Source organism: Pan troglodytes, chromosome 6, assembly GCF_028858775.2.
Source record: "Pan troglodytes isolate AG18354 chromosome 6, NHGRI_mPanTro3-v2.0_pri, whole genome shotgun sequence".
NCBI lineage: Eukaryota > Metazoa > Chordata > Mammalia > Primates > Hominidae > Pan > Pan troglodytes.
Genome location: NC_072404.2, coordinates 80,386,847 through 80,400,781, shown reverse-complemented (window position 1 = coordinate 80,400,781; position 13,935 = coordinate 80,386,847). Strand labels below are relative to the sequence as shown.

The following is a 13,935-nucleotide window of genomic DNA, read 5'->3' as shown; positions in this document are numbered from 1 at the left end:
AGTTTTTCACTGCTTGATTCCTTTTTTTTTTTTTAAACAAATCCTGCCTCAGGTTTATTTGTACAAATAGTGCAGGAGGACACCAGTCCTTCTGTCTTCACGTTGGCAAACAGAGATCTCTACTCTGAAGCCTTTGTACAGGCCTGGGCACTTTTGGGAGCCTGAGCTGGAACTGAAGCTGGAGCTGCAGCCTGGGCCTTCATTTGATCCTTGGCCTTTGGCTGGTACAGTCTGAGCCCTTTGGCATTGTGGGCACAAGCATGCTTCTCAAGCTTGGGGTGGGCAGTGTAGGCAAGTGGGCTTAACGTCCTTGGGCTTTACGAGGGGCTCGATAGCCTTGGCATGTACACCCATGACCCTGGCATTGTTGCCCTGCATCTTCTTTTTTTTTTTGTTTTGCTTTTTTTGTTTTGAGACAGAGTCTCACTTGTTGCCCAGGCTGGAGTGCAGTAGTGCGATCTCAGCTCACTGCAACCTCTGCCTCCCGGGTTGAAGCAATTCTCCTGCCTCAGCCTCCCAAGTAGCTGGGATTACAGGCACCCGCCACTACGCCCAGCTCATTTTTTCCATTTTTAGTAGAGAACTGGGTTTCATCATGTTGGCCAGGCTGGTCTAGAATTCCTGACCTTGTGATTCGCCTGCCTCGGCCTCCCAAAGTGCTGGGATTACAGGCTTGACCGACTGCGCCCGGCCAGCCTGCATCTTCTTTAGGCCCTTCTTGTTGTGCTTCTTGGCAAAGTACATATTCCTCAGGAACTTGGGGTCCATCCCCTTAAGAGAGTTGTATCTTTGTGATTGGGGTTTCTTGATGCCACTTCTGTGTAATTTTCAGCCTGGTTGTGTGAGGTGTGGTTTTTGGATTTGGCCGTGTCTACACCATAACCTATGGCTCCCTTCCTTTGGGTTTTTAGAGAGATTGCCTTATAGCAGATACACAGTTGGATGTTGGCAGACCGTTGACCAGGGGGTCTTCTGATTCCCCACCTAAGCTCTTTGCACAGTGTTTCCTTGCTCATATTCAGGTATATCTGTAAATGATCACAGCATCCTGTTATTTTCCTTGTAAGCACCTCATATCCTTCATTCTTTAGGCACTGTGAGCCCTGAGATGTTCAAGAAGATGTCCAACTCAGAGATCATCCAGCACCTAACAGAGCGTTTAATGAGGTGGAAGAAGATGACCAGGATCCTCTTACCCCTCTTATTTCAAAACACAATGCCTATTATCCCCTTCTTTTTGATCCTGTGAAATAGGGTAGCTTTTAGAAGGTGGAGTTCAGTCTCTTGGGGGTAAAAGAGATCTGAATATGCCTCTCAAACTGGGGAGACAGCCAGGAAATGAAGCATAACAGAGATATTTTTACTAGACTGTTGGGTTTTGACATCCAAGCCCCTATGACTTCATGGACCTGGTCATAACTTTCCCATCCTTTTCATACATCCTTTTGTAGGACTCGGGGGACTATCCTCTGACAGCTCCAGGTCTATCCTGGAAGAAGTTCCAGGGCAGCTTCTGTGAGTTTGTGGGGACATTGGTCTGTCGGTGCCAGTACAGCCTCCTCCATGATGACTTCCCTGTGGACAACCTCATCTCCCTGCTCACTGGCCTCTCAGACTCACAAGTCCGCGCCTTCTGTCACACTAGCACCCTGGCTGGTGAGCATTCATTTTCATTCTGGACATTCTCCTGGGGATTTATAGGACTTTCCTCTGTTCTCTGATTCAGGGTCTTCTTTCCTACCTGCGTCTTGGCTCTTCACTTCAAGGCCATGCCTCTTTTATCCTAAACTTCAATCCAGTTTCTCACTGGTGGAGTTTTGAGAAGGGGTAGATCACAGCAACAATTTCCAGGCTTAGTATTTTTGTCAGAGCCCACCACTAGGGGTATGCTGATGGTTAAAAGAAGACCACAAGGGTTAGAGGGAAACAGTCCACTCCAGGACAGGCAGTCTTAGGATTTTAGGGTCACCCACCTCTGGCTTCTCATTTTTATTGCCCTTCTTTCCTTCTATTTTTTCCTTCTACTCATCCTCTCTCCTCTGACCTCAATAATGATTTCTTTATCTCTTTTTCCTTACTCAAAGCTATGAAACTGATGACCTCCCTGGTAAGAGTTGCCCTCCAACTGAGTCTGCACCAAGATAGCAATCAGTGTCAGTATGAGGCTGAAAGAAACAAGGGGCCAGGGCAGAGGGCACCTGAGCGGCTGGAGAGCCTGTTGGAGAAACACAAAGAGGTGAGGAGTGTTCCCTGCTTCTTCCTTCCCTTTTTCCCAACTTGCACCCAATTCTGCCACAGACCCCCTTATCAGGCCCTGGGCAGTCTTTCAAGATCATGAATAACAGAGTCTGGCAATAGTTTCATAGACCCATCCTGTAAGGGGTCATTGCATGCTCACCTTTTTTCTGGGTTGTGGGCTCAACAAATAATGTGTAATTTAGAGTTCTCTCGAATTCCACTTTTGCTCAGTTTTTCTTTGTCAGCACTTATTGTCAGAAGAGTTTAAGTGCTGTACCTGCCTGTCATGCAAGGAATTAAGTTTTGACCTACTCGTCAAGGGTGCAGTGTGCAAGTGACCGCAGGAGTACTAAAAGCCAACCATTGACAAGGGAGGCCAAATTTTCAAGGAATGGAAAGAGCACAGGCCTTCCAGTGAACTCCTGGCTTTAAATTCTGTTCCATTTAGTCACTAGCTCCATAGCCTTATGTAACCTCTCTTCAGTTTTCTTTTCTTTAAAGAAAGGGATAATCTCACCTTTTTGTGAAGAATAAATGAGATGATGAGTAAATTGCCTCACTTGGCACATAGTAGTTTTGTTTCCTTTTAAACTTAAAGATGACCACCGGAGGGCATAAGCCATAGCAAAATCTTTGACACTGATGAAATCTTTAATCAGCTGGGTCTGTCATAAGAGTAACACTACTGTTTTTCTCCTTACTTTCTGTTAGTGTCTGAGACCCCTCCTATGAGGTTGGCAGGACTCACCATGTCTGACCGTATCATTTGGCTATTTCTCTAGCCCTCACAAAAGGTCTCTTCCATTCTAAATCATTAGAGAAGGAAACTTTCTACTTCTGTCATTCTCTTTTGTTATTTTTAATTGTCAGTTTGATCTTAAAAGCTTATGTGTATTAATCTATCCTGGATTTTAAATTATGTACACAGTGCGAATCTTTCTTTTATTTTTCTTATTCTTTCTTTTTTTTTTGGCTTCTCTGGGCTCTTGCTTAGTCAATTATCATTATAATTCCCCCATTTTATCCTTAATTTCTTCCTCCCCACTATTTTCTTCTCTCCACTTATAAATGTATATAGGCTCTTGAATCTTTATTTGACTCTGCTCCTCTGTGAATTACTCTTTTTTTCCATCCTTCCTTTTAGGGTAGTATTTCCTTACTTCCTTAATGTCCAACTAACTGAATCCTTTTTGCTACCTAGCTTATTTTCCATTTTTCTTTGAAACTGTTCTTTCCAAACCAATGACTTCCTAATTCCTAAATCCAGTAGCCTTTTCTCAGTCTCCCTTTCCCAAATATTTTACATATTTGCTTCACCTGTTTTTGCTATGTTACTGTAAAATATGGACATATAGGTACTTCAGCCGTAAAGACTTAAGTATGTCTGGTCGAAAATGATATGTTGTTCTTACATAATTGAAGAGGTGGGGTCTGTTGTCTTAAAGAATGTTCCCTTTCTCCTTATAATTCTGGTTCTTTGGTGTCTATTGTTCATGTGATCCAGGATTTTTCAACAATGGCACTATGGACATTGCGGGGCTGTCCTGCCGTGGTGGGATGTTTAGCAGCATCTCTGGCCTTTATCTACTAGATAGATACCAGTAGTACCCTGCTCCCCACCAAGTTCTGGCAGCCAAAAAAATCTTTAGACACTGCTAAATCTCCCCTGGGGAACAGAATTAGCCTCAGTTGAGAACCACTGATCTAATTCCTTTCTTCTTCTTTTTGCTGGTTCCACTACTATTAAACAAACTGCACTTACTAAAAATTTGTTTTCCAAATTGTTAGAAACATATACGGGCATCATACCTGGAAGATCTTGCAGGTTCAATTCCAGATCACCACAATAAAGTGAATATTGAAGTACAGTGAGTCACACAGTCAAAAAATCAAAATTTTTATTTCTCAGTGCATATGAAAGTAATGTTTACACTGTAGTCTCTTAAGTGTGCAAGACTATTGTCTAAAAAACATGTATGTACCTTAATTTAAAAATATTTTATTGCTAAAAAATGCTAATGGCAATCTGAACCTTTAGCGAGTTACAGCTTTTTGTTGATAGAGGGTCTTGCTTCCATGTTGATGGCTGCTGACTAATCAGGGTAGTGGTTGCTGAAGGTTATGGTGGCTGTAGCAATTTCTTAAAATAAGACAACAGTGAAGTTTGCTGCATCTGTTGACTCTTCCTTTTACAAAAGATTTCTCTGTAACATGAAATGCTGTTTGATGACATTTTACCCATAATAGAAATTCTTTCAAAACAAGAGTCAGTTCTCTCAAGCCCTGGTGCTGCTTTATCAGCTAAGTTTAGGTCATAGTCTGAATCATTTGTTGTCATTTCAACAATATTCACAACCTCTTCACCAGGAATAGATTCCATTTGAGGAAACCACTTTCCTTGCTCATCCATAAGAAGCAATTCCTTATTTGTTCAAGGTCATGAAGTTGCAGCAATTCAGCCACATCTTCAGTTTCTACTTCTAGTTCTCTTGCCGTTTCCACTGCATCTGTAGTTACTTCCTCTACTGAAGTCTTAAACCTCTCAAAGTCATCCGTGAGGGTTAGAATCAACTTAAGTCTTGTTAATGTTGATATTTCGACCTCCTCCCATGAACCACAAATGTTCTTTATGGCATTTAAAATGGTGAATCCCAGCCAGGCACAGTGGCTCAAACCTGTAATCCCAGCACTTTGGGAGGCTGAGGTAGGTGGATCACGTGAGGTCAGGAGTTTGAGACCAGCTTGACCAACATGGCAAAAACCCATCTCTACTAAAAATACAAAAATTAGCCAGGTGTGGTGGTGCATGCTTGTAATCCCAGCTACTTGGGAGGCTGAAGCAGGAGAATTGCTTGAACCCAGGAGGCAGAGGTTGCAGTGAGCCAAGATCACACCACTACACTCTAGCCTGCGCTACAGAGCAAGACTCCATCTCAAAAAGAAAAGAAGAGAAAAGAAAAGAAGAAAGGAAGAAATGAAATGAAATGGAATGATGAAATGAAATGAAATGAAATGAAATGAAATGAAATGAAATGAAATGAAATGAAATGAAATGGAGAATCCTTCCCAGATGGGGGGTTGGCTTTTTCTGGTTTTTGTATTTTGTTTTGAAGACAGGGTCTCGCTCTCTTTCCTAGACCGGAATGCACTGGTGCAGTCATGGCTCACCGCAGCCTCAACCTCCTGTGCTTGAGTGATGTTCCTGCCTTATCCTCCCAAGTATCTGGGACTACAGATTGCATACCACACCTGGCTAGTTTTTGTTTTGTTTCTGTAGAGGCAGGGTCTCACTATGCTGCCCAGGCTAGTCTTGAACTCCTGGGCTTAATCAGTCCTCCCACCTCAGCCTCCCAAAAAGTTGGGATTGTAGGCATGAGCCACCATGCCTAACCCCAGGAGGTTTTAGATGGACTTTGCCCAAATCATCAGAGAAATCACTGTGGCAGCTATAGCCTTATGAAATGTATTTCTGAAATAATAAGACTTGAAAGTTGAAATTACTCCTTGTTCCATGGGCTGCAAAATGGATGTTGTGTTAGTGGGCATGAAAAAAGCAACATGGATCTCCTTGTACATCCTCACCAGAGCTCGTGGGTGACCAGGTGCCTTGTCACTGAGCAGTAATATTTTGAAAGGAATCTTGTTTTCTGAGCAGTAGGTCTCACCCATGTGCTTAAAATATTCAGGAAACCATGCTGTGAACAGATGTGATATCATTAGGCTTTGTTGTTTCATTTATAGAGCATAGGCAGAGTAGATTTAGCATAATTCTTAAGAGCCTTAGGATTTTTAAAATGGTAAATGAGTATTGGCTTCAACGTAAAGTCACCAACTGCATTAGCCCCTAACAAGGAGTCAGGCTGTCCTTTGATGCTTTGAAGCCAGGCATTGACTTCTCCTCAATAGCTGTGAAAGTCCTAGATGGCATTTTCCAATATAAGGCAGTTTAGTCCACACTGAAAATCCATTGTTTAGTGTAGCCACCTTCATCAATGATCTTAGCTAGATTTTCTTGATAACTTGTTGCTTCTCTATCAGTATTTGCTGCTTCACCTTGTACTTTTATGTTATGGAGAGGGCTTCTTTCCTTAAACCTCATGAACTAACTTCTAGCTTCAAACTTTTCTTCTGTGGCTTCCTTACTTTGCTCAGCCTTCATAGAATGGAAGACAGCTAGGATATTGATCTGGATTGGGCTTTGGCCAAAGGGAATGTTGTGGCTGGTTTGATCTTCTGTTCCGACTACTAAAACTGTCTCTATATCAGCAATAAGACTGTTTAACTTTCTTACCCTTTGTGTGTTCACTGGAGTAGCGTTTTTAATTTCTTTCAAGAATTTTTCTTTTGCATTCACAACTTGGCTGTTTGGCACAAGAGGCCTAGCTATTGATTGGCCTGTCTTGGCTTTCAACTAAGCTTAATCATTTCTTTTTTTTTTTTTTTCTTTTTTTGTCTTTTTGAGACAGTGTCTCACTTTGTTGCCCAGGCTAGAGTGCAATGGCGTGATCTCGGCTCACTGCAACCTCCGCCTCCCAGGTTGAAGCGATTCTCCTGCCTCAGCCTCCTAAGTAGCTGGGATTATAGGTGCCTGCCACCGCGCCCGGCTAATTTTCTGTTTTTAGTAGAGACAGGGTTTCGCCATGTTGGCCAGGCTGGTCTCAAACTGACCTCAAGTGATTTGCCACCTCGGCCACCTAAAGTGCTGAGATTATAGGTATGAGCCACCACGTCTGGCCTCTAAGCTTAATCATTTCTAGCTTTTGATTTAAAATGAGAAACATGTGACTCTTCCTTTCATTTGGATACTTAAGAGGGTTATTAATTGACCTAATTACAATATTTTTATGTCTCAAGGAATGAATAGGGAGGCCTGAGGAGAGAGACAGAGACAGGGAAACTCTTGTTGGTAGGGTAGTCAGAACACAGACAACATTTGTTAAGTTTGCCATCTTATATGGGCATGGTTCATGGTATCCCAAAACAGTTACAGTAGTAACATCAGGCTGGGTGTGATGGCCCATGCCTGTAATCCCAGCATTTTGGGAGGCCAAGGCAGGTGGAGACCTTGAGGTCAGGACTTCAAGACCAGACTGGGCAACATGGCAAAACCCCTTCTCTACAAAAAAATACAAAAATTACTGGGGCATGGTGATGCATGCCTGTAGTTGCAGCTACTTGGGAGGCTGAGGTGGGGGGGATCACTTGAGCCCAGGAGGTTGAGGCTGCAGTGAGCCGTGTTTGCACCATTGCACTCCAGCCTGGGTGACAGAGTGAGAACCTGCCTCTGACAAAAAAAAAAAAAAAAAAGTTATTTTTCTCCACTAAGACTTGGAATGGTTTGCTGGGTAGCAATGGAGATAGCTGACACATCCCCACAGCCCTCACCTTCTCTCACTATGTGGGGTGTACCCAGTCTCTGGCTTCTAATGTCGAGGGCCTCCAACTTGACACTTCTAGCTCAGAGTATGTTCTTAAGGCCTTGCCTCACTTATAGAACTTCCTAATGGTTAGCTATGATGCATGGCAAACACACCTGACAACAGTAACATCAGCATACCTTGAAAATGACCCCATGGTCTTAAGAAGAGTATGTGTTGAAAATTCTAAGCTAAGGAATCCAGGAGTGGCCAACCTGGAGATTCATTTCTTATCTGTGAGGAACATCTGAACCCCTGGACCATCTAGGGGATGGTGGCCTTTGTTTGGGGTTCAGTGAAGGTTGCCAGAGGGAGGGTGCTAGGGGGAGGGTGCTAAGTGGAAATGCTCTATAAACTGCATGCTTTTTTTTTTTTTTTGAGACAGAGTCTTGCTCTGTCGCCCAGGCTGGAGTGCAGTGGCGCAATCTCGGCTCACTGCAAGCTCTGCCGCCTGGGTTCACGCCATTCTCCTGCCTCAGCCTCCCGAGTAGCTGGGACTACAGGCACCTCCCACCACACCTGGCTAATTTTTTGTATTTTTAGTAGGGACGACGGGGTTTCACCATGTTAGCCAGGATGGTCTCAATCTGACCTTGTGATCCACCCACCTTGGCCTCCCAAAGTGCTGGGATTACAGGCATGAGCCACCGCGCCCGGCCCAACTGCATGCTTTTTGTAAGCAGGTGTGATTCTCCTGTTCCACCTGCCATGTCTGGACTACCCTGTAAGTCCCCTTAATAAGCCCTATGTCTTGCCTGCTGGCCAGGCATGATGGCTCATGCCTGTAATCCAAGGACTTTGGGAGGCCAAGACAGGCAGATCACTTGAGGTCAGGAGCTTGAGACCAGCCTGGCCAACATGGTGAAAACTCCATCTCTACTAAAAATACAAAAAAAAAAATTAGCTGGGTGTTGTGGCATGCACCAGTAATCCCAGCTACTTAGGGGGCTGAGGTAGAAGAATCTCTTGAACCGGGGAAGCATAGGTTGCAGTGAGCCGAGATCACGCCATTGCACTCCAGCCTGGGCAACTAGACTCTGTCTCAAAAGACAAACAAACAAACAAAAACAGACCAGGCACAGTGGCTCATGCCTGTAATTACAGCACTTCGGGAGGCAGAGGCAGGTGGATCGCCTGAGGTCAGAAATTTGAGACCAGCCTGGTCAACATCGTGAAACCCTGTCTGTACTAAAAATACAAAAATTAGCAGGGCATGGTAGTGAGTGACTGTAATCTCAGCTACTCGGGAGGCTGAGGCAGGAGAATTGCTTGAACCCGGGAGTTGGAGGTTGCAGTGAGCTGAGATTGAACCACTGACTCCAGCCTGGGCAGTAGAGTGAGACTCTATCTCGAAAAAAACAAAACAAAACAAACACGACAGAAATGAGAAAACAAAACCCGGCCAGGTGCGGTGGTGCAACGCCTGTAATCCCAGCACTTTGGAAGTCCGAGGCGGGTGGATCACGAGGTCAGGAGTTTGAGACCAGCCTGATCAACATGGTGAAACCCTAGCTCCACTAAAAATACAAAAATCAGCTGGGCATGGTGGCAGGCGCCTGTAATCCCAGCTACTCAGGAGGCTGAGGCAGGAGTATCGCTTGAACCTGGGAGGCAGAGCTTGCAGTGAGCTGAGATTGCACCACTGCACTCCAGCCTGGGCGACGGAGCAAGACTCCATGTCAAAAAAAAAAAAAAAAAAAAGAAGAACAGAATGTTCTAGGCATTTTAAAAATACATTTTATTTATTTTAGTATGTATTCATTTATTTTTGAGATGAAGTCTGGCTGTCTTGCCCAGGTTGGAGTGCAGTGGCGAGATCTCGGCTCACTGCAACCTCTGCTTCCTGGGCTCAAAGCACCCTCCCACTTCAGCCTCCTGAGTAGCTGGGACTACAGGTGCCTGCCACCATGCCTGGCTAACTTTTGTATTTTTTGTAGAGATGAGGTTTTGCAATGTTGCCTAGACTGGTCTCCAACTCCTGGGCTCAAGTGATTCTCCTGCCTTGGCCTCCCCAAATGCTGGGATTACCGGTGTACCCACCACACCTGGCCTCTGGGCAGATTTTTATGTTTTTATTTTTAATTTTTAATGTTTTTTTTTGGTATCTAAAATACCAAAATACCATTCTGTCACCCAGGCTGGAGTGCAGTGGCATGATCTTGGCTCACTGCAACCTCCGCCTCTTCATTTCAAGCAATTCTCCTGCCTCAGCCTCCTAACTACAGACATGTGCCACTGTACCTGGATAATTTTGTATTTTTAGGAGAGATGGAGTTTCACCATGTTGGCCAGGCTGGTCTCAAACTCTTGACCTCAAGTGATCTGCCTGCCTCGGCCTCCCAAATTGCAGGGTTTACAGGCCTGAGCCACTGTGCCCAGCCTAGGATTTCTTTGTCTTCTTCCAGTAAGTGTTAGTTCAAGCTCTCCTCTCCCCACTGTTGTTTCTTATGAAGGCCCTCAGCAATCTTCTAAAAACCATATTATAGATCTAAAGTTGCTTTTCAATTCTGGAATTCAAAAAGGTCTGGAGGCTGGGCGAGGTGGCTCACTCTGGTAATCCCAGCAATTTGGCAGGCTGAGGCAGGAGGAGGGCTGGAAGTCAGGTGTTCAAGACCAGCTTGAGCAACATAGCAAGATCCTTGTCTCTACATCTCTACAAACAAAAAATTAGCTGGGTGTGGTGGCATTCACATGTAGTTTCAGCTACTCAGGAGGCTGAGGCAGGAGGATTGTTTGAACCCAGGAGTTCGAGGATGCAGTGAGTTATGATTGCACCACTGCACTCCAGCCTGGGTGACAGAGTGAGACTCTCTCTCTTAAAAAAAGAGGAGGCATGGGTGGGCATGGTGCTCACGCCTGTAATCCCAGCTCTTTGGGAGGCCGAGGTGGGCGGATCACTTGAGCTCAGGAGTCCAAGACCAGCCTGGCCAACATGGTAAAACCCCGTCTGTACTAAAAATACAAAAATTAGGCAGGCTTGGTAGTGGGCACCTGTAATCCCAGCTACTAGGGAGGCTGAGGCAGGGGGATAGCTTGAACCTGGGAGGTTGCAGTGAGCCGAGATGGTGCCTCTGCACTCCAGCCTGGGTGACTGAGACCCTGTCTCAAAATTAAATAAATAAATAAATAAATGAAATAAAACTGTGGACCTCCGTACCATAGACTCTGCAGCCATGAAAAGTGAGGAAGCCTTCCTGCACCCACAGAGGCCAATCTCCAAGATATATCATTAGTGAGAAAAGTGAGGTGCTGAACAGTGTAAATGGCATACAGTTTATGTAAAAATAATTATATGGCCAGGCACGGTGGCTCACCCCTGTAATCCCAGCACTCTGGGAGGCCGAGGTGGGCGGATCACGAGGTCAGGAGATCGAGACCATCCTGGCTAACACGGTGAAACCCCGTCTCTACTAAAAATACAAAAAATTAGCCGGGCGTGGTGGTGGGTGTCTGTAGTCCCAGCTACTCAGGAGGCTGAGGCAGGAGAATGGCGTGAACCTGGGAGGTGGAGCTTGCAGTGAGCCGAGATCATGCCACTGCACTCCAGCCTGGGCGACAGAGCGAGACTCCGTCTCAAAAAAAAAAAAAAAATTGTATACACCCAGATGTGAACGTATATGCATAACCGTTTCAGAGAATGCACACAAGAAATTGGAAACAGCTCTTCCCTCAGGAGAACAAACCAACGTGGCTGCGAGACAGGAGAGAAACATGAAATTCTAACAGCTTACTCTTTTGTACCTTTGGAATTTTGTAAATGTGCATTCCTCATTTGAATAAATAGACATCTTTTTTTTTTTTTTTTTTTTTTTTTTTTGAGACAGAGTTTCCCTTTTGTTGCCCAGGCTGGAGTACAGTGGTGTGATCTCAGCTCACTGCAACCTCAGCCTTCTGGGTTCAAGCGATTCTCCTGCCACAGCCTCCTGAGTACCTGGGATTACAGGTGCCTGCCACCATGCCTGGCTAATTTTTGCATTTTTAGTAGAGACAGGGTTTCCCCATGTTGGCCAGGCTGGTCTTGAACTCCTGACCTCAGGTGATCCACCCCCTTGGCCTCCCAAAGTGCTGGGATTACAGGCATGAGCCACTGCACCCAGCCAGTATTTTATATTTTTTTGAGACAGGGTCTTGCTCTGTCACCCAGGCTGAAGTGCAGTGGTGCAATCACAGCTCACTGCAACCTCCCCCTCCCGGGTTCAAGCGATTCTCCTGCCTCAGACTCCCAAGTAGCTGGGATTACAGGTGTGTGCCACCATGCCCAGCTGATTTTTGTATTTTTAGTAGAGATGGCGTTTCACCATGTTAGCCAGGCTGGTCTCAATTTCCTGACCTCAGGTGATCTACCTGCTGCCTTCCAAAGTGCTGGGATTATAGGTATGAGCCACTGGCTTCGGCTAGGAAATACTATTGGAACCCTGCTACTGAAAGTGTGGCCCATGGACCAGGAGCTTGGGCATTATCGGGAGCTTGTTAGAAATTCAGAACCTTGGGCCCTATAGCCCAGACTCCACCTTTTTTTTTTTTTTTAAGAAGGAGTCCTACCCTGTAGTGCAGGCTTGAGTGCAGTGGCATGATCTCGGCTCACTGCAACCTCTGCCTCTTGGGTTCAAGTGATTCTCCTGTCTCAGCCTCCCAAGTAGCTGGGACTACAGGCATGAGCCACCGCGCCTGGCTAATTTTTGTATTTGTAGTAGAGACAAGGTCTCATGTTGGCCAGCTTGGTCTCGAACTCCTGACCTCAAGTGACTTGCCTGCCTCAGCCTCCCAAAGTGCTGGGATTACAGGTGTGAGCCATGGTGCCCAGCCCAGATGCCACAATTTAAAAGGCTTACTTTCCTGGGTCAAGCTGCCTTTTTTGGGGGTCATTAGGGAAGGAATGGATGTGTGCTCTACGGGTTCTTATAATAGCAATGAACCTTCATAATCAGACTCATTCCTTAATTTTGCTTACTTTTTCATGCAGCTGCATTAATACTACATTGTCAAAGACAAAGACGAACATGAGACATGAGATATGAGTTTTAAAAGGAGAGAAGAGCAAAAAAACAATACAGCTATCCAAGGAGCAAGTGCTGAGCTTGTGAAAAAACAGCTTCTATTTTATTAAATAATAGTGTTCCTGCAGGGATGTCTGAAGTACTCTGCAAGGCTAATTAGGACAGATCAATGTACACTTAACCTCTCCAGAAGGCTGAAAGGTGTGTAGTGACTATGTGTCATTAAAAATTTACTTGACCATGGGCATCAGATGTCCATGAAAGAATGACCCTGGTGAGTGCTCTAAGTTTTCATTTTACTCATGTCATCCTCAATGCATCATAAATGCCATAGACACCATTACTATCACCCAGGCTCATAGCAGCTGATGTGCTGTATATGCTTGAGAGGGTGGTATCAATTAACTATATTATCTATAAAGCCATACTTGCAATTACTACCACTTCACAATTTATCATTAACACATTTGGCAGATTTTTTTTCTCCAAAGTAACATTTATTTAAAGGTTAATCAAAATTCTTAGAACAGCATTTATTATAATGTGATTTTTGATAATTGACTAAATCAGTGGCTCTTAAGAACACCCTCATCTCAGTCCCGCTCAGTATACACCACAGTGCCATTTGGGGAAAAGAAATACATATTAGAAATGTTCGTTTCAGACCTCGTCATGGAAGATCATATATTAATGTAATCAGGTGGTACATTTACATGCTCATTAGTAATCCATCATTAGTCCAAATGCTCACTATTAGGAATAAATGTACAACGAGTTATTCAGAATACCCAGAAAGAGTATTTCTTATTTAAACATTCAGGACAAGCTGACTGAAATAAGAGCACACCTTGAATTTGAACTTTCAAGGCACATCACTAAAGTCAATCAGTTATGTCAGGACACTCTTCTATAATAATCTCAATTATAAAATTCCTGCCTCTCCCTAACACAGGAGTTGGAGGGAGTTCCAATATCTGAATCTTTCTAATTCACTGTAACTGCAAAAAAATCTTGATGAAGTGTGTATTTAAATTTCATGCCTTAATACATAGCATGCCACTAAAACCACATTAGTTATGCTTTATGCTGCTTAATCATACGTCAAAATCTGTAAAATCTGTTCTTGCATGCTAAGGTAATTTAACTGCAATTAATCAATTAAGAAAATAAATAAAATATAATAAATGCCAAATAATGTAACTTCTTTTAAACAGACCACTATCTACACATTTATTCCCCAAATACTTATTAGCCGACACCATATAAGGAAAACGTAATAAAAA

At 44.2% G+C, this 13,935-nt stretch overlaps 1 protein-coding gene across 27 annotated transcripts in view; it reads left to right on the top strand.

The window, feature by feature from the left end:
• The window catches only part of LOC738428 (putative STAG3-like protein 4), a 72,638-nt gene that overhangs the window by 4,875 nt on the left and 53,828 nt on the right, over positions 1-13,935 (top strand). For 7 of the 27 annotated variants that reach the window (XR_010158506.1, XR_010158505.1, XR_002944661.3 and 4 more), the window contains 2 exons: positions 1,452-1,656; positions 2,085-2,236. Coding sequence is in view for 14 of the 27 variants with exons in the window: in XM_054655704.2 (XP_054511679.1) it covers positions 1,452-1,656; positions 2,085-2,236 (357 nt within the window). In the remaining 13 variants the exon portion in view is untranslated. Of the gene's footprint in view, positions 1-1,451; positions 1,657-2,084; positions 5,256-11,289; positions 12,922-13,935 lie in introns of those variants that run through there. The other 20 variants (XM_016945778.4, XM_063814475.1, XM_054655702.2 and 17 more) reach the window with 10 other exon arrangements.